We start from the raw sequence: 27,805 nt of genomic DNA, 5'->3' as shown, positions 1-27,805 counted from the left end.
GGCTGTCAGGTCCCTTCGCCTTTTGTTCGGTTACTGAGTTGCTGCCTTGGCCAGAGTCCGGAGCAGCCGCCGCCCGAGCGCGCCGAGCTCAGTTCGCTGCCCGCGCCGGCTCCCAGCCCGGCCCGACCCCTACCCAGCCCGGCCAGGCTCCACACGCAGGTGCGGACGATCGGGGCAGGGATCGCTGGGGCGAGGGAAGGGCGGCAAGCGGCCGAGAGGCCGATCCCCGCCGTCACGGGGCAGGTGAGGGCGCGAGCCGGGGAGCGCCACCCTGCACCGGCGGCAGGGGGCGCGCTGGGACCCTTGGGCGCGGCCACTTAGGGGGCGCGAGGTTCGGGCCGATTGCGCTGGGGGCTGCGTGAGCTGGAGATCTGAGAAGGGCGGGAGGGATGAGCGCAGGTGGCTGTGGGGTCGCGCCTGACCTGGGGCCCGTGGAGCTCGCCCGACGCTGCGTCCCCGACTCTCGCCCCGACGCTGGCGAGGGAGACTTTGCCCTGCTCGTCTGCGTCCCAGGGCTCACTCTGTAGTCAGGAATGCACAGTTCGGGAAACTTGCTGCCGCTGGTGTCTTTGGGGCCACTCTCACCCCACCTCACGCGTCATCCTCGCTTTCCCTCCCTCTCTACTCCCCCAGGCCTGGGTGGGGCCCTATTGTCTGCGCCCGGCTTGCCCAACTGTGGGGGCCGAGCGCACATTTTCCCAGCGACGCGGGCCCCACCTGCGGAGCAGGTGAGCACACGGAGTCCAGAGGCCCTGCCCTCCAGCTCCCGGGCCTCGTCGGTACTGTACCTGCGGCGACTCCCTCCGCCCCGGTGGGTGCCGTGTTAGGGCTGCGCCGGCGGAGGTGGGATGCGATGACAGCGGGACTGGCGCGGGGCCCGGCTCCGCGCCCAGCTGGTGTCTGGCACCCGTGGCTCGGACTGGGGTCTGGGCGGAGGGGTCGTGCATGGCTGGAAAATTCACTGGCCCAGTTTCCAGTAGCTGCTGCTTCCAGAGTGTCGATAGGGGAACGGGACTACTCTTCTTCTCTAACCTCTTATTGTCGAAACAAATCACCCCAAACAAACTTTCCAGGAGGAAGTATTCACGGTAGCTTTCACTGCGGGGTTTCCTGCCTCCTTGTTCCAGGGCTTTCCCCAGGCTTAGGGGGTCCGTCTTGGGGCAAGGCCTCCTCTCCCAGCTGGCCAAGCTGAACCGGGGCTGGTGTCTGCGCTCTGACCCTGTTTTCCCTGCCCCCACATCCATCCTGTTTGCTGGGCCCCTGGGGCCCGAGGGGGCAGTGGGGGGAGGGGGGCAAAGGGGAAGCAGCTTCTTCCTTCTCTTCCTGTCTCCGGGGACCACCACACCCCCTCGCTTGAGGCCGGCGCCAGTGGCTTTCTCCCCAGCTTTGCCCCCCTCCCCAGGAATGGGGGTGGGGCGGGGCAGGGCCAAATTGACGAGGGTGGGGGGAGCGATTGTTCTAGCCTTTTTTTCCTCTACCCCATCCCCCCACGTTATATAGCTGGCTGGGTTTTGAGGCGGAAGAGTGTGGAGCTTGGGGCTTGGTTTCCATTTGATTTCTGGATTTTGAAGGTGCATTCCTTCTGGAGGCTTTTGCAGTCCGTTCCCCAACCATTCCTTCCTGAGAGAGCTGCGTGGGGAAAGTGGGACAGGAGGAAGGTATGGGGGCAGGGGGAGGTTTCAGGAGAGCAACATGAGCACGGGCCCTCACCCTGGTTTCCTGAGAACCCCTTACCTGGGCAGAGCTGGAGATCACCAGGCTTTCAGTACTGGTTTTTAAAAATCTAAAGTGTGGTCTTTTTGTAGGGATTTGGATGCCAGCCTCCTGGGGAACAGAGGGGAAATACAAAAAGCCGGACTCTCCCTTGGTCCTGGGGTGAAGGGAGTATTGAGGGGAATCAGGGCTGCTTCGCCTAACTCCTTTGGGAAGACCTACCACCTCTCTGGTGGTTGTAGTTGGGGCAGTGGGAAGGGGTCAGACCAGCCCCCATAGAATGCCCTGGGTTAGGGGGAGGCGGAGGAGGGAACCCATTCTTTTGCTCTAGTGGGTAGTGTACCTCTGGGGAACCACAAGGAGATGGAATTTGGGCAAAAATAACCTGTTTTCCCTCTTCTGTGGGCCAAAGTGGAGGAGGGGCAGGCATTATAATTACATCGGTTAAATGATTAGTTTAGCTAATCTGGTTTGTGGCTGTGATGAAAAGATAATACTGAGGAGGTATCTCTAGGGGTACCTGGTGGAAACTGGTGATTCACTGGATGGGAGGTAGAGGGAGGAAAAGGTAGGACCCAATTAGTCATTTTTTTTTAATGTTTATTTTTGAGAGAGAGAGAAAGGATGAGTGAGAAAGTAGCAGATAGAGAGAGGGAGACAGAATCCAAAGCAGGCTCCAGGCTCTGAGCTGTCAGCACAGAGCCTGACGTTGGGGCTTGAACTCACCAACTGTGAGATCATGACCTGAGACGAAGTCCAAGGCTTAACCCCCTGAGCCACCCAGGCGCCCCCGCCCCCCCATTAGTCATTTCTTGCTAGATCAAGCCCTAGCTTGGGTGACAGGAGCCTTCTCTACCCAGCCCCAGCCCCGCCCCCATCTCCAGCCCTCTGGAACCTCTGTTTGGGCTTCGGGGCTGTGTGTAGGAAGGATTCCCTCCCGGGGCAGGGACTGATGAGGGGTTGCGGAGAGGATCCACCTGAGAATGAGACAGTGTGATTGTCCATGGACAGTTGGGAAGATGTCACAGTAGGGTGGTTCTGAGCGCAGTGATTTGGGCGTGGACTGAGCTGGGTTTGAATCCCAGCTCTGTCACTCATTAACCTGTGTGGTGTTGGTCAAGTCAGTTCATCTCTCTGAGCCTCAGTGATCTCTGCAAAATGGGAATAATCAACCCAATAAGTACTTGATAAATGGTGGCGAAAAAAGTAAGGGAGGACTTTACAGACACCAAGCACTTTCATCAACTGTTCTCACTTCATGACTATCCCTAGAGGCAGGTATCATTATCCTATTCAGCAGATGAGGAAATTGAAACTCAGGGAAGTTAAGTAACTTGCTCAAGGTTGCATAGCGAGACCCAAGCAGGGCCAAGACTAGCCTTTGGATCCTCTGGTTCCAAGCCCAGATCTCATCCTGCTGTATTGCCCCACTACAGCCCTGGGATGAATCTGTGATCTCTCTTTGAGACCCTCTGCTTGGGAGTTTGGGGAGAGGAGAATTCTGAATGACCCAGGAAGGTATGTGTGGGTGGTGAAGGTGGGGGCAGGTTGGTCAGGAGGGGGTGACTCATGTCCTAGCCTCCAGCCCTCTGAAACCTCCCTGGCTTGGGTTTTAGTTCCTGGGGGAGGGGGCTATCTCCCCAAGGCCAGGGGCAGTGGCCATGTCTGGAAGAGGCTGGTGGGGGAGAGAGGAGGCAGGGGTCAAAGTTGCTGCTGCCTCCGGGCTTGTGCTGGGCCAGACCCTGGGCTGTCCTGGGTTTGTCCCTGTAGAGGAAGTGGGGCTTCCTGCTTTGCTGGGGGCTGGGCCTGTGTCAAGATAAGGGGGGGGGGGGAGGGCTGGTCCCTGGAGAGTAGACAGAAATGAGAGTCAGATTTAGGACTGGGCCACGTCCTGCAGGATTGTACCAGTCCGTGCTGCCAGGCTGCTCTGGGGCCAGGCGACTGAGGGGCCAGGAGGGCCTTTCTGATGATGGGAGTTGGGTCAGCCAGAGCCTTGGTCCCTGAGGGAGGCACTGGTGTCACGGTCCTCTCAGAGCTACCTGGTTCCTGGCACCTCTGCCCACTGGGCACCTGACACCAGGATGGGCCTGGGAAATGGGGCCTCCGTCTGTGTGGGTGCAGCCTGGGCTCCAGTGTCATCAGCACTGGGCTTCTGGATCCCTTGAGGTCCAGAGGGGACCCAAGACATGGCGATTATTGATCCTGGAGAGTGGAAGGCTGAGGGCACTTGATGTGACCGAGAAGGAAAGAGAATGATCTCGGCCCTGGCTGACGCTCTAAAGGGGGTGCCAGGCTTGCAGTTTTCCATCACCCCTGGGGACACGAGCAATTGGGACTGATGCTCTTAGGGATGGAGTGGAGGCTAGACAAGAGGAAGGACTTCCTGTCTGTTAGAGATGAGATCTTGCATTGCTGAGTGAGAGAGAGCAATGAAAGATCAGAATAGACTCTTCTCTGAGGAGGATGAAGCAGGGCTCTGTCTACGGGAGCTGGAGGGGGGCCGTCCTGCCCAGGAGAGAGGGCAGGCAGGAGTCAGTACCTCTGGTGCCAGTCTGAGGTCTGCAGGGGTCCCTGGGGAAACTCCTAGTCTTGTGTCTTTGGGGAGAAGAGAGTCCTGGCAGTGAGAGGGACAGGTATCCATGAGCCGGCCGGCCCTGTGACTCCTGTGAAGAGAAAGAGAAGTGTGGCTGGGCCAGGTCACCCGGGTTTGTGTCCCTGCAAGTGACATTTTGAGGCCTCTCTCTTGGGACACGGTTGAATCTGGTGGAGGTCTGGGGGCATGGACTGCCTCAATTTCTAGCAACTTCCTTGGCCAGGCCTGAAGAGAAAGCTCTTTGCTCAGCCTCCTGGCACCTCAGCCTTTGGGGGACCTCAGGGCAGGAAGCTCAGCTTTCTGTGACCCGCAGAGTATGGGTTTAACAGGTCTGCGTCCCTCCCCCACTGTGGGGACACTGGACTGAGTGGCAGGCCTGGACAGGGACAGGGAGAGTTGGGATGACACTGGGCAATCAGTCTGCTTCTTATTTGGGGGTGAGGAGGAATTTGGTCCATGTGAATCCTCCTCCCTCTTGATTGAAAAAGTAATATCTGATCATTGTGAAAAACAATTGGAAAGTTTAGAAAAGTTCACAAAAGAAGAAAAAGAAAATCACCCATGATCCCACCACTAACGTTTCTTTCCTTTCTCTTTTTCTTAGCATCCTCTCCTTTCTTAGCCTTGATCTTGATGATCTCATGCTCTGACTACAATAACAAATTTTTAACCAAACCTTCTTCCGAATCCTAGTTTTCTCCATTAAATGCAGAACAGGGAACTAATAGTGAGTTTTTTCCTGTACTTCCTGGAGAAGGTTGGGGGCGGGGGCAGTGGGGGGCGGGGGGGGGGCAGATCCTCACAGAATGAAACCCTGGGGACCCACCCCCTAAGGAGAGGATACCAGCTGGGGTCAGGGCTGCCCGAGTCCCCCCATGGGGGCACTTGTGTGCCATACGGTCCCTGGCGCAGGTCCACCCTTGGCTATTTTCTGAGGCTGGGTGAAGTATTTTTCCATTCCCAGGAGCCCCGGTTTGGGGTCATCCGCTGGTTTAGGTTTTTGTCCTCAGAGGGTCACCAGCAGAGACCGGAGCCCCAGCTGGAGCCCTCTCCAGGGGGGGGAGCCCGGAGGTTCCCAGGGCCAAGCCACCTGGCCCCGCATTTCCCTCTCCTCCAAGTTCCCTTCATTTCCCCACCCTGGTTTGTTTGCTTTGGGAAGGAGCCCAGAAGGAAGAACACAAACAGCGGCTGGGACGGTCTGACCTGAGCCTCCCCCACCCCCAGCCAGTCCTGGGCAGCAGCTTGGGCTGTCCTCCAGACTGGAAGTGAGGGTTTTCCTCTGGAAGCATCCGGGAGGATGGTCTCCTCTGTCTTGTCCTGTCCCCAGGGCCCTGGCCATAGGTGGCACCCATTTCGGTCTCTGCCAGCTTGGGACGACCATTCTGAAAGGAGAGACCGCAGTCTCTGTTAAGGAACCTCTCGTCTGGTGGGGTGTTTCCTCCTGGAGCCCCTAGTCTGAGGGGAGAGGCCTAGTTGAGAAGTCCCAGCCCGATGAGGTGGACAGGGCTCACAAGGGAAGCAGTCATGTCTGTCTCTGGCCTTTTCTGGGGTCTGCTTCTGTCTGCTTGGGACGGCTGGTCAAATCTCTGCTGGAGTCAGAGACAGTGGGGAAGGGTGGGGGCTGTGACCCTGCTCAGCCCAGCCTCTCCTGGGGCTGCTATGTGGGGAATGTCCAGGCCTCACTGGCTTCACCGCCCCTGGCTGCAGGAAGCAGCACATGTGACCGGGGAGAGGGCAGAGCAGTGTCTCCACCTGGCCTCCTCTCCCAGACCGGATATAACTCCTCCTACCCAGCCCCCCAACCCCACCCCGGGGCTCTGGCTTAGGGTTGGGAAGCAGATCTCCCTGGGTCCTGGCTCCCAGGTCCCCAAAAGCAGGCCCGACTCTGCTGGCCTCCTCCTCTGCCATTTCTTTGCTTTGCTAATAGAAGAAGGCCTCCCTGGGTCTTGACCGCCAACAGAGGGCTTCCATGGTCACGGCTGTGTTAGATCCACGATCCACATACGGTCTGAAGAAAGGGGCGGCTTGATCATCTCTACTTTGCAGATGAGGAATATGAGGCTTAAGGAAATCGGGCGACTTGCCCATGGGCACACAGCCAGATGGATGGATCCCCTTCCCTGACTCACATGCTCTCCTGCCCTACCCATAGCCCCCTTCCTCTGTCACTGTCTGAGCCTGTGATCGGAGTTTGCATAGGATGCTGGCCACTGGCCCAAGGAGCTTCTGGAGGGCTCTGCCTGCACGTCTAGCTCCCTCGTGCAGTGTGTCTAAGCCTGCTTCCAGCACGCTTCTTGGGCGGCCCATTCCTATGCTCGTTCCCAGGTCTTTTAGTGACACTTGGCATCCTGCAGCCCAGCCCAGCCCAACCCCAATGGCCGTGCTGGTGGTGGCAGGGGCCTGAGGTAGCTCTGGTGGCAGTTTTTTGTTCTCAAATTTTCTTTAAAGATTTTTTAAAAGAGGTTTCTTTCTTTTTTTTTTTTTTTTTTTTTAATGATTATTTTTGAGAGAGAGAGTGCAAGCAGGGGAGGGGCAGAGAGAAAGGGGGACCGAGGATCCAAAGAGGGCTCTGCACTGTCAGCACAGAGCCCGATGCAGGGCCTGAAGTCACGAACTGTGAGATCATGACCTGAGCCAGAGTCAGATGCTCAACTGAGCCCCCCTGGCACCCCTAAAAGATTTTATTTGTAAGCAATCTCTACACCCTAAGTGGGGCTCGAACCCACAACCCTGAGATCAAGAGTCGCATGCTCCACTGAAAGCCAGCCAGGCGCCCCGGTGGCAGTTATTTATTTTTATTTGTATTTGTATTTTTACTTTTTAACATTTATTTATTTTTTGGGAGGCAGTGTGAGTGGGGGAGGGGCAGAGAGAGAAGGAGTCACAGCTTCCTGCCTTGGCAGGAATCAGGCTCTGAGCTGTTAGCACAGAGCCCAACAGGGAGCTCCAACTCTCGAACTGTGAGATCATGCTGCCGGCAGTTGTTTTTAATGCCCGGACTGGACCACACTCTGCCGGGACTGGGACCGTGTTGGACTTAGAGTGCCTACTGCTGGCCTGCTGGGTTGGCCATGCTGGGGAGGAAGCAGGAATGAAGGGCAGGGTGTGTCCAAAGCTTGCTTGCAGATTCCTACCCAGAGTAGACCAGTGGAGGGAGGCTCCTTTGCACTCCCCATCCAGGGTCCAGGCTTCTCTTCCTGCCCCTTGTACTGTCCCCCACCCCACCCCACCCCACCCTGTGACCTCTGAGCCGCCTTCTCCGCCTCCTGTGTGACCAACAATAGTTCGTGCTGCTCAACAAAGGCCCCCCATGCAACTCAGAAAACCGCCCTGTGTCTGGCGCTGCCCATCTCTGGCCTGAGTGCGTGGGCAGGGCCATGTCTGTCTCACCCACTTCCACCCTGGCTCTGTCCAGGGGCATTGTGGCGGGTCTCACTCCAGGTCCAGGGCGGAGAGGGGCGACACCAGGCTGGGTGCGGCCCCCTCCGCCCTGGGAACTGCCAAAGCGGCACTTTTGCTTCTTGTGGGAGAATTCCTCCGCCTCTCCTGGGAGGAGAAAGGTGGGGCGGGTTGACTGTCCTGCCTGCTCCGTCTGACTTCTAGACCTTCCTGTTGCCGGAGTAGCTCTCTCTCCCCGGATCCTTTCCTCCAGAAGAGTTCTGGAGTGTGTCCGCTCTGAACTGTGTTCCGACTCTCCCCTTGCCCACCCTCTCGGCCTTCTCCTTGGTCGTGGGAAGCGGGGTTCCTTATGCCCAGAATCTTAGGGATCATCGTTCCTCCCAGATCAGCTGGGCCGCCTTCTCTTCTACACCTGGGCCTGGCTGCCCCTCCTTGACTGCAGGGTGTCTCTCTTTCCCCAGGTCCCTTGTTAGGAGCGAGGGGAGCTGCCCTGTTGAGTGGGCTCGTGTGCAGTGAGGCAGGCCTGGATTTGAGCGGAACACTGCCATTTTCTCAGTGTGGTGCCTTAGTCTTCTCAGCTGGAAATTGGGAATAATAAGATGCCTGCCCGGTAGCCTTGAGGCAAGCATGAGACTCATTTGATAGTAAAAGCAGCTGAGTGTCCCCTCCCCCATGGATCCTTTGACCTCCGTGTGGCCCCTCTCTGGCCCTGGGCAGCTGCCCAGCCCTCAGCTTCTCTTGGCTCCAAGCCTGAGCTGGGAGGGGTGGTGAGAGGCCTGCTGGCAAAACGCCCCACCTACGGCCAGCCTTGACTTTGGTGGTCCCGGTGGATATGGGGGTGGCGAGGGAAGGGTGTTTGATTCCTGAGGTTCAGGGTGAGGCCCGCGACCCCCTGCCTGGGCCCAGAAGCTGCAGGGGTAGGCTGCGATCTCTGCTGGGGAGGGGCTCTTTCTGGCTCAGATGGGGTATTCTTCCTGATCAGGACTGGAGATTTCCAGTTTGTCCGGAGCAGATCCGACTGAGGCTCAGTGCCCAGATGTCCGCTCAGCCCTCTGCCCCCGCGTGGTGGCATTTACAGGGTTAACGCAACTGCATATCCTGATACAGTTTCACCTTCTTTCTACGGAGCTTGGATGTCCCCTGCCCCCTCCCTGGAGGTTTCTCCTCCCCATGGCGGCTCAGTGACAAGCTTGCTCCTCCAAACTTCTCTCTTCTTTCTGTCTCCCACCCCGGAAGGCAGGAGTGCTGGGCGGTGTGTGGTTAGGGTGGGGGCGGGGGAGGGGGCTCCTCCTGAAATAGCCACACTTGGCCGAGGCCTGGGAAGCAGCTGGGTGCATCTGGTGGCACGGAGCCTGCTGTCTGGTGTTCTGGGCCTGCTTCTGTTTGTCAGCTCGAAACTCTGAGTCACTCGGGGTGAAGGGAGGAGAGGAGGAGGCGGCTGGGAGCTGGGCTGGCTCCTGCCTCTGCCTGCTCCAGGTGCGCTCACAGGCAGGGAAGGAGCCCATGTCGCCATAAAAGGCAGGGAGGCCCGAAAGCTCGGTCAGCCTCCTCCTCGAGGGTAGCGCTGGGAAGACGTATCCCTGGTGATCTTTGTTCCTGGGGTGGGGTCAGGCTAAACCAGCTGAGCCACCCTTGGCCTCACCCGGTCCCCCATCACGACGGGACCATGGGTTTGAGGTGCTGAGTACTGTCCACTGTCATGGGTGGACTGGCCCGTGGTCTGCTTGCTGTCTGAGGCCACACTGTGTGTGCAAAGGCCACAGACTTGGGGGTCACTCAGGCCCGTGCCTGGTCCCGGCTCTGCCATTTCTCCACTGTGCCACCTCACCTGGGGAGCCTCAGTTTCCCCGTCTGTAAATGGGGCGGGGGCAGAGCATATGCTTCAAAACCCGCTTGTGGGGCTGAGGCATCAGTGAAAGCTTCGGCACAAGGCCGGCCCTCAACCAGAGCACCCCTTGCCTCGCCTCTCCTCCCGAATCAGCTCCCAAGGCAGGGAAGGCAAGTGGGCCAAGTGGGAATTCACCACCCTGGAACAGAGTAGGGCCAGCGATTCATTAACCTCAAGGGTCCCCAAGTCCCTGCAAAGAGCAGGAGGGGTGCCTGAAAAGCAGTGACCCCTCCTGAGGCCTGTCCCACCCCTCATCTCTAGCCTGGGTTCTAGGAAGACTAGAAATGGGAAAACATCCCTGAGGGAGAGGAAGCCCTGATACATGGCCGTGGCCGCCAACACGGAGCACCTACTATGTGCCAGGCACCAGGCTGGGTCCTTCACCAATCTGGGCCTCACAACAACCTGCGAGGGAGGTGCTGTTACCCCATTTTGCAAACGAGGGCTGGGCTCTGCGGAGAGGTGAATTGGTATGTGGCTGTTATTTGAACCGGTCAGTGGGGCACGGAATTCTGGAAAAGCCTGGGGGGACCTGGGGTGCTGGAGAGACAGGGGTCTTAGGGCTCGGGCCTCTGGGATCACTTGTGATCCTGCCCCATCTTCAGGAAAGATCCTGAGATCCCAGAGTCTCCAAGGGAGCCTTGGACTTCTCCCAGCAGCCTCCGGGGCTCTCCAGAGAAACCTGTCTGACTGCTTCCCTGCCCCACCCAGTTTCCTGTCCAATGCTCAGAGTGCAGCTGCCTCACCACAGACTTTCCCAGGGAGCCCCAGTGCGTGGGGGTGGGTCTGCAGAACCCCAGGAGCTGCCGGAGGCCCCGAGTGCCTCCTGCTCTGGGAGCATTGGGCAGGGACGGCAAGGTGAGCCTGCCGAGGGCTGGGTTGTGGCAACTGCTCTTACTGGCCCACTCCCCATGGGGTTCACTCCACCCTGGGCTGGAGGTCAGAGATCGAAGCCCAGGACTCACACCTGGGTATCCTACTGTGGGCGGTCCCTCCCTGGGCCTGCGGATGGGCTGAAGCTGGGGGCTGGGCCAGACGATGGGATGCCTCACTGGAGCCAGCTGATTTCCTGCCCCTCCTTTGTGTCCCCAGCAGCCACCATGGAGGTGATGAACCTGATCGAACAACCCATCAAGGTGACTGAGTGGCAACAGACATACACCTATGACTCTGGCATCCACTCGGGGGCCAACACCTGTGTGCCCTCGGTCAGTAGCAAGGGCATCATGGAGGAGGATGAGGCCTGCGGGCGCCAGTACACGCTCAAGAAGACCACCACCTACACTCAGGTGCCCCAGAGCCAAGGTCAGGATCCCTGGGGACTATTTCATGGAAACTATTACATCGAAATATCTCAGCAGAAAACCAGCCTGGACACTGGAGGGAAGTCAGGGCCAAAGGAGACAGACTTTAGGGGGCCTCCCCTCTGAGGGAGGAGGCACAGCTACTTCAGGGTGCCCCCTTCTGAGAGGGAGGCAGATTCCTATTCCTTGAACTTCTAGTACAGAGGGGGAAGCATAGACTCTGCCCACCTGTGTGGTCCTTGCCCTCAGTGAACTTACAGTATAACGAGGAGGCATCACTGTTGCCCTCAGGGGACCCCTGCACTATAGGGGAAGATGGTCCTTTTGTTCCAGGAGCCTCAAGTTTGATGCGGAGACAGGGCTCCTGGTGGGGCTAGGAGGAGACCTGTAGATAGGCTGAGGCCAGGTGGGGGGGTGACAACCTGGCTTCTGGCTCTGAACTCTGGGGCTTAGGAGTGGGGATGCCACACCGGCCAGGGTTCTAAGCCTCTCTCGGGGAGAGGAGTATCCGAACCCTAGGACTGCTGTCTGCAGCTGTCTGCAGGGCTCCGAACATTGAGTGGGATGAGCTGTGGGAGCTGGGGAAGGTGTAGGGTGGGCCGTGTGGGTGGAGCTCAGCCCCTGCCCCTGGGGGTCTCCTCCCGGACAGCAGGCTTGGCAGGGCCGGCCCGAGTGTCTTGTTGACAGCTACAAGTACAGCACCCAGGTGGGAAAGCCCAGCGGTGTCTCCTTCCCCCACTAACTGGGGGATGGAGCCTCCGCCTGTCTCCCCCCAGGGCATTGGGATACTTGCCAGGGTAGGGCTGCCTGGGGAGCGTGGGCACCTATCCGTGGGACTCCTGGACCCACCCAGGGATGGATGGAACCTGCAGTCTGAGCTGAGAACCCACCTCCTGCTTTCTGAAACCCACAGTCCCGACTTTCCCTCTGATCTGCTGTGTGATACTGGCTGGCCCTCTGGGCCTCTATTTGCTAGCCTATGTAATGGGAGAGTTGCCTCCTTTAGAGATGATGAGGATATAATTAGAGTCATGAGATATCAGACTTGAAAGGAGACTTAGGTTGTCTCATGCTACCCCGACCTGATTGTTAAGGGAGGGGCCTTGGGTTGGGGTTTGGGCTCTGGAGTCAGGCTGTCTGAGTTCACACCCCAGCTTGGGCTCCTATAAGTGCTCTGTGCCTCAGTTTCCCCATTTGTAAAGTAGAGATAATAATAGTACTTATCTTGTAGGGTTATGGTGGGACTAACTGAGAAAATAGAAGGAAAGCATTTAATTCACAGCTAAGCACATAGCAAATACTCCAAAAATGTTAATTATTCCTATGAATAGTAATATTCACTCACGGTTTTGTAGTGACATTTGCACTACATCTTTTCTTTGTAGAGCAGTTTACAACCATTATCTCACTTAATTCCCATAAGAATTCCCTGTGATGGGCAGAACAGGTGGCACCCCATTTTACAGCTGATGTAACTGAAGCGATGGTGACCTCCCCTCTGTTAGAGGCAGGACTGCGAGTGGTGTCCCGGGGCTTTGGTCGGCGGGAGGGGGAGCGAGGCCACAGAACCCAGGTGGGCTGTCCGCAAGGCCTGCCCTGCTCCCCAGTGTCCCCCCACCCAACCCACCTCCCGCAGCTCAGTCCCTGCCCGTTGGCCCCCAGGAGACCTGGAGTACCAGATGTCCACGACGGCCAGAGCCAAGCGGGTGCGGGAGGCCATGTGTCCTGGAGTGACAGGTGAAGACAGCTCACTGCTGCTGGCCACCCAGGTGGAGGGGCAGGCCACCAACCTGCAGCGGCTGGCCGAGCCGTCCCAGCTGCTCAAGTCAGCCATCGTGCATCTCATCAACTACCAGGACGACGCCGAGCTGGCCACCCGGGCCCTGCCCGAACTCACCAAACTGCTCAACGATGAGGACCCGGTCTGTGGGGGGCCTGGCCAGGGTGGGGGCAGGGCAGAGAGGGGGGTAAAGGTCAGGTGTCCGCAGGGGATGGCCCTACCTGGGGCCCCATCAGCGGGGAAAGACTGACCCGGGTCCCTCCGAGCTCTGTGGAGGGGTCACCTGGCCCCTCCATCTCCAGTGTCAGCCAGCCCGGCCCGTCTGCTCACTTTTTCCCATCCTTCCTTCTACCGCTCAGGTGGTAGTGACCAAGGCAGCCATGATCGTGAACCAGCTGTCCAAGAAAGAGGCGTCGCGGCGGGCGCTGATGGGCTCACCCCAGCTGGTGGCAGCCGTGGTGCGTACGATGCAGAACACCAGTGACCTGGACACGGCCCGCTGCACCACGAGCATCCTGCATAACCTCTCCCACCACCGCGAGGGGCTCCTTGCCATCTTCAAGTCAGGCGGCATCCCTGCCCTGGTCCGCATGCTCAGGTGACTGCCCCTGCTTGCTGTGGGATACTGGGGCTTTCCTCTCCCTTTCATACATTTACTGAAGCCCTTCTATGTGCCAGGTAGAGAACCAGGCCCAGTCCTGGTGCTCAGCTACTCACAGCCCAGCAGGGGAGGCAGGCATGTAACTGGCACATTAGTTATTAGGATACAGTATAGGCTAGGGCAGAGGTGTGTCCAGGATTTCTCAGAGCCGCGAGACACTGTGCACTTTAGCAGCAGGGGGTTGACGGATGAGTGGGGCTTGGCCTGTGTAGGTGAAGGGAAGGCCATTCCAGGCAGAAGGAACAGCATGTGCAAAGTCCCTTGCCACCTTTCTCTTTCCCATCCTGTTAATATTGATTGGCCTTTTTCCTTATCTCCATCCTGGGCCGTGAGTTCCTTGAGGTTGGAGATACTCTGACACCCCCCCCCCCACCCTTTGCAGGACCTCTCTAGCACACGGCCTCCCACATGGTAGTTAGTTAGTAGAGACAGATGTCCAGGGGACCTACTAGGCACTCAGCACTGGGCTAGGAGCCCAGAAGCAGGAAGAGTTGTGGTCTCCCAGTGGGGAGAGGGACGGTGCTGTGTGCTCCATGCATAAGAGTGGGGCTGGGCTCAGGGGACAATGAGATTCTAGTAAAGGGCTATGTCTACAGGGGTGTTGGTAAGGGGAGGGCTTCCTGGGGGAGGTTAGCTTGCATTTATGCCAGGGACCCGACTCCTGTTAACCCCCTGCCCACCCTCGCAGCTCCCCCGTGGAGTCGGTCCTGTTCTACGCCATCACCACGCTGCACAACCTGCTGCTCTACCAGGAGGGCGCCAAGATGGCGGTGCGCCTGGCCGACGGGCTGCAGAAGATGGTGCCCCTGCTTAACAAGAACAACCCCAAGTTCCTGGCCATCACCACCGACTGCCTGCAGCTCCTGGCCTACGGCAACCAGGAGAGCAAGGTGGGCCGCGCCCCGCCCCCAGCCGAGAGCCGCAGCCTTCCCGCGCATCGCCTTCTGTCCCGCTGCAGCTTCCGGCCACTGCCCCCTCACCATTTTTAGGTTAAATACATGAGTACATGCAGCTGTACATGTTTCATTATGTAACTGAAATATTTTGAGGATTAGGAAAAGGAGAGGAAAAAAGGCACCGTCCTCACACAGCCGCTGCTGTCTCCGCGTGCTTCCTGCAGTGCTGTCCTGTGGGCATATTTGTCCGTGGTTGTAGTCATGGCAAATGTGCAACTTTGCGTCTGTTTCCTACGTTTTCTTTTTTGTTTGTTGTTGCTGTATCATCCTCAAAAGCACCCTCTGTAGGGGCAAATGGCATCTCATTAAGTGGAGGCCCGAGACTTTTTTCTGAGGGCATTTAGATTGCTCTCAATTTTCCGCCCTTATAAACAGTGCTGTAATGAACATCTTTGGGCACACAGCTTTTCCCAGGGAATAGAAAATTTTTTCATCAGGGGGGCGAGGGATTTTTAATATTTCTGAGCTTTTACCCAGATTTCCAGATCGTTTTCCGAAAGGATTGTATTATTTACAATGTCATCGTTGGTGGTGTATGTTAGTACCATTTCACCTCATCCTTGTCAGCATTGTGTATTATCCTTTTTTCAAAATTTTGGATTTCTTTGCCAGTCACAAAAGCTATTCGGGTTTTGGCTCAGTAACGACAGCTCTGTCACCCCCAATCCTTTCCTTGTTCCTTGTCGTATTTCCTGTCTGTCTCACACTTGTTCTCCACTGTCTCCCCCGCCACCCCAGCTCATCATCCTAGCCAACGGAGGACCCCAGGCCCTCGTGCAGATCATGCGCAACTACAGTTATGAGAAGCTGCTCTGGACCACCAGCCGCGTGCTCAAGGTGCTGTCTGTGTGTCCCAGCAATAAGCCCGCCATTGTGGAGGCTGGTGAGTATGGCCCGTGTGGCCAGGAGGGGCGGGGTGAAGGCCTTGTCCAGCAGCCAGGCTTGGCCAGCCATGCTCCCCGTGGCTGACATGCCCCCTGTTCCGTGCCCCAGGTGGGATGCAGGCCCTGGGCAAACACCTGACAAGCAACAGCCCCCGCCTCGTACAGAACTGCCTCTGGACCCTGCGTAATCTCTCGGACGTGGCCACCAAACAGGTGAGGGAGGCGTTCGGGCCTGGGTCCACCTCTTCAGCCACCTTGTCCTCCCCTCTTGCCACATGCACGCTCCTGTCTGGGACTCTGACCTCAGGAGCCGTGGGAGGCCTGAGGCCTCGCAATCTTGCCCTGTTGTGGCTGAGGCTGGAAATACCCTGCAGACCCTCATCCCTTTAGCTTAAGGTTCTAATCACCGTTAAAGATTCAGGAAAGAGAGGTGCCTGGTGGCTCAGTCAGTTAAGCGTCTGACTTCGGCTCAGATCATGATCTCGAGGTTCGTGAGCTCGAGCCTCGCATTGGGCTCTGTGCTGACAGCTCAAAGCCTGGAGCCTTGTCTGAATTCTGCGTCTCCCTTTCTCTCTGCCCCTCCCCTGCTCACATTCTGTCTCTGTCTCTCTCTTTCTCTCAAAAATGAATAAACATTTTAAAAAATTAAAAAAAAAAAAGATTCAGGAAGGAGAATAGATGAAGGCACTGATGTTCCTAAGCCACACGTTCCCAGATGGGACCAGGGGAATAGTTTTGACCTAGACCCGGTGGCGAAGAACAGTAATATACCAAGAGACAGCTTGGGGCCTCTGCTGGCTAAAAACACAACTTAAAGAAAAATGCAGTTTTAGGACAAGACTCCTGGTCTCCCTTTCCAACCTGACTACCGTTCCTAAGAGGCCCCCACCCCCATCCGTAGGCTGTTTATTCAGCTCTGGCCACTTGCTGGACTCTGCTAGGCACTTGTGAACACTGGCTCGCTTATGTCTTTCAACAACTGGAGGTGGAATGTGGGACCCAGTTGGTTAGGTGAAGAAACAGAGTCCCAGGCAGTTACATGATGGCCCTCGCTCACAGCTAGTAAATTGGCCGAGATGGGATTTGAACCCAGAACTGTCATCCCAGAGCCTGGGGGCCTTCTGTTCACAAGGCCCACGTGGCTCCGCTGGGAGAGGTGCGGCATCTGGGGCAGGAATGTTTCCTGAAAGTGGATTTAGTCTGAGGACCGCTGAGGGGGCAGCAGCAAAGGCCCAGAAAGATGAGAAGCCGGGAAAAATGGGTCAGCTGGGCCACCAAGGCATGTGGCCTCCTCAACAACTTCCTCCTGGCCCTGCCTGGCTCTGAGGATGCAGAGAGGGGCAGGAGGGGGGTGGAGGGAAGAGCACGAACTTGGAGTCAGGCCTGGCTTTGGAGCTGGCCCGCCGGCGGTGGGTCTGTGCGCAAGCCCCTCAACCGCCCTGATAGTACCACCTTCCGTGGGGTGTCGGCGGAATCACAGGGATGAAGATTCCTGGGCACGCAGGCGGGACCCAGCGGCCGTCAGCTGGGTGGGCTTCAGACCGTGAGTTCATCTTGCTGCCCTCGGACGTATTTGGGAAAAGACTTCTGGGAGCGGGGGATCCCCCCTCACTCTCCACTGCCTCCCCACAACCCGCAGGAGGGCCTGGAGAGCGTGCTGAAGATACTGGTGAACCAGCTGAGCGTGGATGACGTCAATGTCCTCACCTGCGCCACGGGCACGCTGTCCAACCTGACGTGCAACAACAGCAAGAACAAGACGCTGGTGACCCAGAACAGCGGCGTGGAGGCTCTCATCCACGCCATCCTGCGCGCCGGCGACAAGGACGACATCACGGAGCCTGCGGTCTGCGCCCTGCGCCACCTCACCAGCCGTCACCCGGAGGCCGAGATGGCCCAGAACTCCGTGCGCCTCAACTACGGCATCCCGGCCATCGTCAAGCTGCTCAACCAGCCCAACCAGTGGCCGCTGGTCAAGGTACCTATTGTGGCCGCCGTGGGGGCCGGGCGAGGGGAAGGAGCTCTCTGCCGTCGGGATTAGGTGCCGAATCAGTGCAGGCAAAGCCGCTCTAATGGGCCCTGAGTCCGTAGGCTGGGGTGGCCGCCGGACGCTGCATTTCTAACGCGTTCCCAGGCAATGTTGCTGGTCCACGGGGCGCGTGGCTTCGGCTCACAGTTTGGAACTTGATCACGTTGCCACATCTAGGTACAAGGAAGCTGGCAAAGCCTCATGTGTCCTGAAGGCCTTGTGTCCCGCTACAACTCAGAAGGGATACTGAAAAGACAAAAACCAGAAAGGGTTCTGGGGGTGGGGGGACACTTAGGGTCTGCCATAGGGATTAAGGGCGTGAAGGGGTGCAGCCTTCTCTGTAGGTTGCGGCCCGGGTAGAGGAGGGCCAGCTGGCAGGGACTCCCACTGGCGAAATTGTAGACAGTTTTGACAGTACAGATAAGAATGCCTCTAAGTAGTTACACACTGAATTTTTAAAATCCATAGTGAGAAAAAAAGCAGTAGCGTGTGGCCCCTCCCGCGGGTTGGTCCCTGCTGCGAGCCCGAGGTGGGGGGAGGGTCTGACTTAGCAGCTAAGTGGCAGTGTGACCTTGGCAGGTCATCTACCTTGTGCCGACGTCCCCAGCTCTCGTGATTTTTGTCCCTGCTCTCTTGGCTGCTTGTTTTGAGAGTCAGATGAGATGAGAGCTTGCTTTATAAGAACCCGAGGGACCCTGGGAGGCCAGAGTGGCCCCTGGGAGACGGGCGCCCTGGGGAGGAGGCTTCTTCCCAGAGCGGCCTCACTGAGGATTGATCACAATACGAGTGTCACTAAAGCAGGAAGCTTGGGGGTCAACCAAGCAGGGTTTGGGAATTACTGGGAAAGGGGTAAGACTCTGGTGTCTGGGGGAGAAGGGGTACTGAGAGAAGGGGCAAGGGTGAGAGTCAGGGCCTGGGGCTGGTAGCATGTTCTGGAATGGGGTTTCATTTTAGCAGGGGCTGTTAGAGTTAGGAGCACCCACCGATCCTATGGAATAAGGGACGTGGGCTGGGAGTGGTCTCGTGGTCTGGCAAACGGAGACGACAAGGGAAGGAGGAGATGGTGCTGGGAAATTGGGATTCTCCAGATGCCCAAGAAATGTCCCTGATTGTTGTCCTTTTTGCTTGTCAGGCAACCATCGGCCTGATCAGGAATCTGGCCCTGTGTCCAGCCAACCATGCCCCTCTGCAGGAGGCGGCGGTCATTCCCCGCCTCGTGCAGTTGCTGGTCAAGGCTCACCAGGATGCCCAGCGCCATGTGGCTGCAGGCACACAGCAGCCATACACGGTCAGTCCCCGGGGGTCAGAGTGGCCTTTTTGTGAATGTGTGTGCACGTGTGTGTAAATGGGGAGGCAGGTTGTGGTGGATGCACACTGTGAGGACCAGTGAGGTTTGTCAGATCGTCACGGTGGGGGCGTGCGGCCACGTCCAAGGGCCATCTGTTGCAATGTCCCACCGCCTCCTCTTATGCAGGACGGCGTGAGGATGGAGGAGATTGTGGAGGGCTGTGCCGGAGCCCTGCACATCCTCGCTCGGGACCCCATGAACCGCATGGAGATCTTCCGACTGAACACCATCCCCCTGTTTGTGCAGGTGAGTCTGGGGCAGGGAGGCAGGAGAACTCCCTCCAGTCCCCGCGCATCCCCGTTGCTGAAAGGGGGAGCTTGGCAGCCTCTCTGGGCCAGGCGTCAAGAGGTGTTTGGAGGAGTTTGGAGGAAAGTGGCCACGCCAGGAGTGACCACTTAGCAAATCCCTGCATAGGAACGGCTTTCCAAACTCAAAAGCAAGGGAAGAGATCACAAGTGAAAAAAAATAGCTTAAGATTCAACCACATAGCCACTAAAATCATCTATATGTCAGAAACAGCCTAAAAAGCATTAAAAAGTCGACACCAGGGGTGCCTGGGTGGCTCAGTCAGTTAAGCATCTGACTCAGTTTCGGCTCAGATCACGATCTCACCGTTTGTGAGTTCAAGCTATGTGTCAGGCTCTGTGCTGACAACACAGAGCCTGCTTGGGATTCTCTCCCTCTCTCTCTCTCAACTGTATCTCCCCCACTCATGCACGCGCACGCGCGCACACACACACACACACACACACACACACACAGACACACACAGTCTCTCTCTCTCTCTCCCTCTCTCTCTCAAAATAAATAAACTTAAAAAAAAAAAGATTCTCTCCCTCTGCCCCTCTCCCCCACTCATACTCTTTTTCAAAATAAAAGAATAAGATAAATAATAAAATAAATAAAATAAAAAAATAAAAATAAAAAAATCAACAGCAAACTGGGAAAATGTTTCCAAGTATCCCAATAGACAAGAGTCTAATATCCTTCATATAAAAGAGCTCATTAATACTAGACCCCGGGGATTAGATGGGCAGAGGCAGAAGCAGTTCCCGGGTGGCTCATAAACAGTGCCCAACCCCAGGAGTTTAAAGAAGAGAAGCTCACATTCCCAGTGAGATCCTATGTTCCACTATCAAACTGGCAAAGGAAAAAAAAACGGGAGTGCCCTGTGCTGGCAAAGATGTGATGAAATAGGCAGTCCCATATCCTGCCGGTGAGGAGAGAAGATGATAAAACCTCTCCGGCAGGCAGTTCTACAATCTATATAGAGAGCCTGAAAATATTCACATCCTTTGACTAAGTAGTACAAGTCTTATGAGATAATTATTGATTAATTTAAAATGTGGCAGAAATGTATACCTATAGCCAACAATCGCAATGTTACTTATAAGAATTGAAAGCAAAATGAATGTCCAATGATAAGGGAATGGTTTAAAAAAGAATGGCCATTATATCATATGGCCATATATAGCGATGTTAATGAATTTTTGCTTTTGAAATTTTCCCATTTATTTATTTATTTATTTAATTTACTTTTAAATGTTTATTTTTGAGAGAGAGAGAGAGAGAGAGAGCACGTGTGTGAGCAGGGGAGGGGCAGAGAGAGAGGGAGACACAGAATCCAAAGCAGGCTCCAAGATCTGAGCTGTCAGCGCAGATCCCAACCTGGGGCTCAAAGCCACAAAGTGTGAGATCCTGACCTGAGCCAAAGTTGGATGCTTAATCGACTGAGCCACCCAGGCTCCCTGAGAAATTTTTTCCCTTTAGAGTTCAGAGTGAGGGATTGGCACTGTTGTGACCTCCTATTGTGACCAGTGGGTTTTGTTTTTGTTTTTGTTATTGTTTTGCTTTTTAGCATTACTCTTTTTCTCTTATCGATATGAGCTCATAGATTTCTAGGAAATGGTTAGGAAAATGCCTTATGCTACAATGTTAGGTAAAAAAAAAAAAAACACCCAAACAAATAGGAATCCAAGTATCAAAATACACGCTATGGGGGGGGGGGGGGGCGTGCCTGGCTGGTTCTGTTGGTGGGGCATGAGACTCTTGATCTCCGGGTTGTGAGTTTGAGTCCCACGTTGGGTGTAGAGATTACTTAAAAACAAAATCTTAGGGGTGCCTTGGTGGTCCAGTCGGTTAAGCCTCCGACTTCGGCTCAGATAATGATCTCACGGCTTGGGAGTTCGAGCCCCACGTCAGGCTCTGTGCTGACCGCTCAGAGCCTGGAGCCTGCTTCAGATTCTGTGTCTCCCTCTCTCTTTCTGCCCCTCCCCCGCGCTCTCTCTCTCTCTCTCTCTCTCAAAGATAAATAAACATCCAAAATGTTTATAGATCAAATTTTATAGATAATGAGGTGCCTGGGTGACTCCGTCAGTTAAGCATTTGACTCGGGTTCGGCTTGGGTCGTGATCTCCCAGTTCATGGGTTTGAGCCCCATATGGGGCTCTTTGCTGACAGCGCGGAACCTGCTTGGGATTTTCTCTCTCTCTCTGTCTCTGCCCCCTCCCCTGCTCGTGCGCACATGTGTGCACGCTCTCTCTCTCTCTGTCTCAAAATGGATAAATAAACTTAAAAAATTATAGATAAAAAAACAGGACTATGATAAAAATCTGATGGAAATATGCCAGTGTATTAAGAGAGGCTGTATGTGGGTGGGGAATCATGGCTGGCTTTCTTTCTCTTTCTTTATACCTTTCTTAGACTTTCCACCCTTTCTAGTATGAGCTTGTGTTAAATCCAGAAAAGGGAGGCAGAGATGGACAGGGCTGGGAGGCAGGCTGCCCCCCTGCCTGCCTTACCCCTCATCCACCTCCACCCCTTCCCCACCCTGCATGCCCTCTCCCCAGCTCCTGTACTCATCAGTGGAGAACATCCAGCGTGTAGCCGCCGGGGTGCTGTGCGAGCTGGCCCAGGACAAGGAGGCAGCTGATGCCATTGATGCCGAGGGGGCCTCGTCCCCACTCATGGAGTTACTGCACTCTCGCAACGAGGGCACAGGTGAGGGGCTGTGCTGTGGGCGAGGGGGTAACAGAGGAGGGCTGAGTGTTAGTCCTCCAGCCAGAGTGGAGGCAGGCACCTGAATTGGTCTTTCCTTTCCTCTCTGCTCAGCCACCTATGCTGCCGCTGTCCTGTTCCGCATCTCTGAGGACAAGAACCCAGATTATCGTAAGCGTGTGTCTGTGGAGCTCACCAACTCCCTCTTCAAGCATGACCCAGCTGCCTGGGAGGCCGTGAGTATCCTGGGTTGGACTGTGACGTCTGGTTGTGCAAGTTGCACACTGCACAAAGACAGCACTTTTAAGGGGGCTCCTGTCATACTGTCTACCTCATAGATTTTTATTTTGTAATTATTTCTTTAACTTTTTTAATTAAAATTTTTATTTTATTTTATTTTATTTTATTTTATTTTGAGAGAGAGGGAGTGCATGTGAATATGCGCACAAGTGGGAGAGGGGCAGAGGGAGAGGGAGAGAGAAAATCTTAAGCAGGTTCCATCCATGCTCAGTGTGGATCCCCAGGCAGGGCTCGATCTCATCACCATGAGATCCTGACCTGAGCCGAAATCAAGAGTCAGACACTTAACCGACTGAGCCACCCAGGCACCCTGATTTTTATTTTATAATTGGATCATCCACGACAATTTCTAGCAGACGGAAGTAATAGGTTGAACTGTCTTTCTGATTTTGACCTGTCAGAATGGTACTTTTATTTTGTCCACACTATACATTCTAAGCATTTGAGGCAGGGTGCCTTTTTCTAACTTGCATGGAGGTGCTCTATAGGCTGGCGGCTGCCCTGATCCCGGGTCCACTCCCGTCCCCAGGGCTGCTCTAGTTCTGTGGGTGCCCCCAAGCATGAATGGTGGGACCTTCCACGCTCGGGAGGTGCCTGATGGGAGGGGTCCTCCGAGGCACTGAATAACCGCATTCCATCCTCTATTCTTTCAAGGGGTCTTTGTTTTCCCCCGGCCCCCTTTTCTAGAGGCACCTCCAGCCGCCCACCCCCAGCCCAGAGCCTACATTTCCCACCCTTCTCCCTTCCCTCAATGTTTCTGTCTCTTTCCTTAGGCCCAGAGCATGATCCCCATCAATGAACCCTACGCAGATGGTAAGTGTGTGCAGAGTTCCTCAGGGACCCCCAAGAGCCCGGGGCGTGGGGCGTCTGTGGGTGTGAGCGAAGGGGGCATTGTGTCCCCAGTGGCAGACACCATATAGAATCCACAGATATCCCCGTGGAGGTCCCCTGATGTGGGAGTTTGAGGACGGGGTCAGGCCCACGGCAGATGGATGGAGGGCTGTCCAGCAGGGTGGTCTACAGACTTTAAAAGGTCCTCCTTCCTTCTCCTCCCCCCCCAGACATGGATGCCACCTACCGCCCCATGTACTCGAGTGACGTGCCCCTGGACCCTCTGGACATGCACATGGACATGGACGGAGACTATCCCATCGACACCTACAGCGACGGCCTGAGGCCCCCCTACCCTGCGGCGGACCACATGCTGGCCTAGCTGGCTCCTTTCCAGTACGGTGCCCTCTGTCGTGCCTGCAGGCTGTGGAGACACGCTTCCCCCCCACCCCCTGCTGAAACCCGCTTCTCATGGAAGAGGCCCTCTCATGTTTCCTTGGAACCTTTGGCTCTTTTCTGGGGGGGGAATGAATGTGGGTCCCTTGCTGTCGAGCACCCGCCAAGGAAGGTGTCTGTGGCCTACCTTACTCTCTTATCTTGAGGGGGTGGGGAGTCCTGCCCCTTTGTGGGTAGTGGGTGGGTGACCTGGTGGGGGGGACGAGCTCCTAGGGGACAGAGGCCTGCCCTGACCTCTCTGTGTCTGCCTCACCCCCCAGGTGCGGTTCCTCATCTGAGAGGCTCTCCGTGCAGGCGATGGGGCGAGACAGAAAAGTGCCTGAGCCCAGGGGAGCGGGGCTGTGACTTCTCGCCGAACCCCACGCCTCCAGAGGTCCTCTGTAGCGTCTTTCTTGGGATGGTGATCTGCTCCTGCTTTTCTGTCCTGGGCCGTGGGTCCAGGGCCCAACACCCCCTCCCCACCTCTGTGGCCCCGGAACTAAAGCTTTAGACTCAATCACCTGCTCTCTTCCCCCACCTGGCAATCACCCCCCGACCCCCACTCCCACCCCCCAGCCCAGGCGGCTTGACTCCAGCAGCCTGGGCCCCACAGAGCTTTGGTTCCTCCCCCCGGGCCTGATTTTCTCACCGAACTCCAGCCGACCGACTGTTCCGAGCCCCTGGGGTGTCCAGGACCCAGGTTCAAGGCCCCAAATCCCAGAATCCAAAGCTTGTCTTGAAAAGTTCAGGGACCGACAAGGAGATGGGATGGAGACGCGGAGAGTGAGTCCCCCACCCCAGGACACTGCCTGCTCCTCTCTCCGGGACCCTCAACCGGACCTGGCCCCTTCCTGGGAGCTCTGGGGACAGCTCCCTGGCACCCCATCCCGCCCCGTCCCACCCACTCCACCGCCCTAGCTGACTCCTGAGAAGTGCTCTTGGCTGACCCCTCTGGTGTGCGGTGAGGGGCTTTCTCTTCCCCTTCCTGTTTCGAACCCACCACCACCTCCTGCACGTGGGTGTGGGGGGCTGGGGGAGGTCCCAGCGGAGAGTTTTATTATTATCGCTTTATGTTTTTGGTTATTGGTTTTTTTTTTTTTTTTTGTATAGACCAAAGCAAAGGAAATAAAACTAACACACAGACCCAATGGAAGCTGTGCGGGGTGGGGGTGGGATGGGGCGTTGGGGGCTCCCCTAGCAGCCCGATGCTTCCTTGGCTGGGTCCCACGTGCACTCGTGACCACCTTGTGTGTGGGAAAGACACAGGGAGGGGAGTCAGGGAGAAAGGCACATTTGAGTATCTGGAGTAGATTTAATTCAGTCCGCACTCACAGGGCTCCGTCTTGGAACCTTAGGGAGTGGGAGGGGTAAAGAGATGCCTGGAGGTGCGTCCCCCCTCCAGGGACGCCAGGCCTCACTTTTTCCTCCAAGGGGCGCCCTCCCCGCTGGCCTCAACCTCTGGCCCTGTCCCGTCCAGCCTTAATGTGCCTTTGGTGGATTTCTCCTGGGCGCAACACTTCCTGTGGCCTGTGGCTTCGAGTCTGGGCCCCTTTTTGAAAGTCTGTGGTGGGCCCACTCTGGCCCCTGCCCACCTCCCTTCTGTCCCCTCAACCAGCATCCTCTCTGCTGGTTCTTGCCTCCCAATCTTTGTCCATGCTGTTCCCTCTGCCCACTTGCTCACGCACTGGGGTCCAGCTCAGCCCTCACTCCAGGACTGCTGCTTCCTCCATGACCTCCCACAGCTCCCAGCCGGGCTGAGTTCGTGCCCCTTCTCTGCCCCGTAATGCTCTGTGCACGCCATCATCTCACCCACCACACGTTACCGTTGGCTTGTGTGACGGTTCCCCACCCACATCCCCGAATTCCCCTTCCCGGGGACAGCTAATCGCAATGGTCCTGTGGCTCCAGGACGGATGTGCTGGGGGCAGGGACAGCGAGCCCGACTGCGAGGCAGGTGTGGGGTGCAGGCAAGAGGCGTTGAGATGCTGAGCCGAGCTCCCCTGAGGGGAGGGGACAGGACAGTTTTCAGACATCACAAGGACTTTTAGGGACAAAGCACTTCCTCTGTGCTCTGTGTTAAGGGCCTGTCTTATTTTGCTTGGGCGGCTACAACAAAATACCATAGGTTGGGGGCTGGAAGTCCAAGATGAAGGTCCCAGCAGATTCCATGCCTGGGAAAAGCCGGCTGCTTGGCCTGTACAAGACAGCTCCCCCCTGGACGAGTTCTCATGTGGCTTTTCCTCAGGGCATGACCCTCACCGAGAGATCTCTCTCCCTGTTTGAAGGGGGCTAATCCCATCACAGGGCCCCACCCTCAAAACTTCATCTAAACCTAATTACATCCCCAAGGGCCCACCTCTAAATATCACACTGGGGGACTAGGGCTTCAACATATGAATTCGGGGGGACGCAGACAGCCCCCAACGGGGCCCTGGCAAGAACCACTCAGCTTGGGTAACTTGAGAATTTGGTAAAGGGACAGTTTACAGAGGTGTGGGCAGGGAGAGGGACCAGCAAGCGAGAGGGCAGCACCCTGGGCTAATTATCGTGGCCTCAGGCAAAAAAGGCAGGAAGTGCTTCTTGGGGTCAGGACTCTGGACGAGGCTACTGACGGGGAGGTTCCTTCCTCTTCCCAAGGCTCCCTGTTGGACAGACTGAGGCAGAAACCAGGGAACCCAACCATGTAGTCCACTGACATCACTGCTGCCCAGAGCAGAGTGGAGAGATCTGCAGAGGCCAGGGAGCGATAAGCTGGGCAACCCCAAGCTTTCCAAAAGAGAAGGAGGCGGCTTAGCAGAAAGGCTTGACCTCTTAGATCTCATAAGAGACATTGAGGACAAGGGAAAGGAAAGGGCAGTAAAGCACCAGTGTTAAGGGTTAATACCAGCCATGATTGAGCTTTATATTAGGCCCTGAGCTTCCTGGCAGCCTGGGCAAAAAGGGAAAGTTAAGCTAGTTAATCTCAACGAAGTGAGTTGACGCTTCTAGTTTTCCTGTAGGAGTTATCCGAGCCTTGTGACCTTGAAAAAAATCAATTCATGTCTCTGAGCCTCAATTTCCTCACCTGTAAAATGGGGATAATGCACATGAAGATGGGATGAAAGCACAGGGCTTCCAGGCAAGAAGGGGAAAACGCAAAAGTCTTCTTTTTCCCAGAGGAGTTTTGCCTTTCTGTTTTCCAGAAGGGCCATCTACCCCCAGAGACATTGGCAGGAAACTGCCACATGACCCTCGCTGCAAGGGAAGCTGAGGGTAGTTTATTGCGCATGTCGCCCCTCGCTAGAAATCAGGGTTCCGAAGGTATGAAAGGAAGGAGGCATGGAAGGCAGGGGGTAGAGCTCCAGTCTTGTCTGCTGTGACTCAGAACTAGTCTCCCCTGCCAGCCCCTTCCTTTTACTGGGTGAGCAGCCATGGCCAAGGGGCCGGAAACCTGGCCCTGGTGGTCTGGGGGAATGTCAGTGTCTGCACTCACCACACTCAACAGATCTACCCTGGTGTCAGCAGTACCAATGGAAACCAACACCCACCCCTCACAATAGCAGGTGCCACGCTGAAGGCAACCCCGAAATGGCAACGGGCCAGAACGAGGGGCAGAATCCAACAAGGTGGTGTTGGGGCGGAGGACCTTCCTCGGCCCTGTGGTCCTTCCAGCTGGACGTAGAATCCAACTGACACAAGACAGATTAACAGAAGGAAATCAAATTGAATAGCTGTATGTATGGGGAGTCCACACAGACATGAACTTCCCAAGCTGATGAGGCAACAAGAGGTTTATCTGAGCTAAGGAGAGAGGAAGGGTCTGGGGGGTTAACGGGGAGAAAGCTCATTAGCAGGAAGGTGAGAGAAGATGTTTGGAAAAACAAGGTTGCTGAATTATGCAGATAAGATTCCTTGAAGCTCTCCTCTTGGTACAGGCTCTTTTTTTCTTTTAAAAAAAAATTTTTTTTAATGTTTATTTATTTTTGAGACAGAGACAGAGCATGAACGGGGGAGGGTCAGAGAGAGAGGGAGACACAGAATCGGGAGCAGGCTCCAGGCTCTGAGCCATCAGCCCAGAGCCCGATGCGGGGCTCGAACTCACGGACCGCGAGATCGTGACCTGAGCTGAAGTCGGACGCTTAACCGACTGAGCCAAGGCGCTCCCAGGCTCTCCTTTTCAATGTAAATTTTGGTAGTTAAGTGGGAGGCAGGGAACTTTTCCTGCATCTGCTGGGTTTTAATTACCTAAAAAAAAATTTTTTTTTTAATTTTTAATGTTTATTTATTCTGAGGGAGAGAGAGAAACAGAGTGTGAGCAGGGAAGGGTCAGAGAAAGAGGGAGACACAGAATCTGAAGGAGGCTCCAGGCTCCGAGCTGTCAGCAAGAGCCTGATGCAGGGCTCAAGCTCACGAACTGCGAGATCACGACCTGAGCCGAAGTCAGACGCTTAACTGACTGAGCCACCCAGGCGCCCCCCCCAAAAATGTTTTAGGCTTATTTATTTTGAGAGGGAGAGAGAGGACGTGCAAGTGGGGAAGTGGCAGAGAGAGAGGAGAGAGAAATACAGAGAGAGAGACAGAGAGAGAGAGAGAGAGAATCCCAAGCAGGCTCCACACGCTGCCAGTGTGGAGCCCAACTCGGGACTTGAACCGTGAGATCATGAAGTTGGAAGCTTAATGAATGGACTGAGCCACCCAGATGCTCTAT

General features: G+C 55.9%; 1 protein-coding gene across 3 annotated transcripts; it reads left to right on the top strand.

Moving 5' to 3' along the window:
- JUP (junction plakoglobin) lies at positions 1–24,201 on the top strand. Of its 3 annotated transcripts, none has more exons than XM_023243552.2 (15): positions 1–159; positions 10,686–10,898; positions 12,560–12,819; positions 13,037–13,275; positions 14,027–14,228; positions 15,033–15,177; positions 15,288–15,391; positions 16,818–17,156; positions 18,340–18,495; positions 18,682–18,801; positions 21,405–21,555; positions 21,667–21,788; positions 22,626–22,665; positions 22,914–23,079; positions 23,400–24,201. In XM_023243552.2, the coding sequence occupies exons 2-14, from the start codon at positions 10,694–10,696 to the stop codon at positions 23,063–23,065; spliced, it is 2,235 nt and encodes a 744-aa protein (XP_023099320.1). In that variant the 5' UTR covers positions 1–159; positions 10,686–10,693; the 3' UTR covers positions 23,066–23,079; positions 23,400–24,201. The 3 variants fall into 3 exon arrangements, with proteins under 3 accessions (XP_023099320.1, XP_023099321.1, XP_011287440.1); XM_023243553.2 differs by having other exon boundaries at positions 9–159; positions 10,689–10,898; XM_011289138.4 differs by having other exon boundaries at positions 45–243.
- The last annotated feature ends 3,604 nt before the right edge of the window (positions 24,202–27,805 follow it).

The sequence above is a fragment of the Felis catus genome, chromosome E1 (genome assembly GCF_018350175.1).
Source record: "Felis catus isolate Fca126 chromosome E1, F.catus_Fca126_mat1.0, whole genome shotgun sequence".
Classification (NCBI taxonomy): domain Eukaryota; kingdom Metazoa; phylum Chordata; class Mammalia; order Carnivora; family Felidae; genus Felis; species Felis catus.
This window is presented reverse-complemented; position numbering and strand designations above follow the sequence as displayed.

Excerpts from the sequence above, each read along its gene's own strand:
- JUP (XM_023243552.2), top strand. The coding sequence starts at position 10,694 with ATGGAGGTGATGAACCTGATCGAACAACCCATCAAGGTGACTGAGTGG. Across the intron at positions 10,899-12,559 it reads TCAGGTGCCCCAGAGCCAAG|GAGACCTGGAGTACCAGATG; the intron begins GTCAGGATCCCT and ends GTTGGCCCCCAG. Across the intron at positions 21,789-22,625 it reads ACCCAGCTGCCTGGGAGGCC|GCCCAGAGCATGATCCCCAT; the intron begins GTGAGTATCCTG and ends CTCTTTCCTTAG.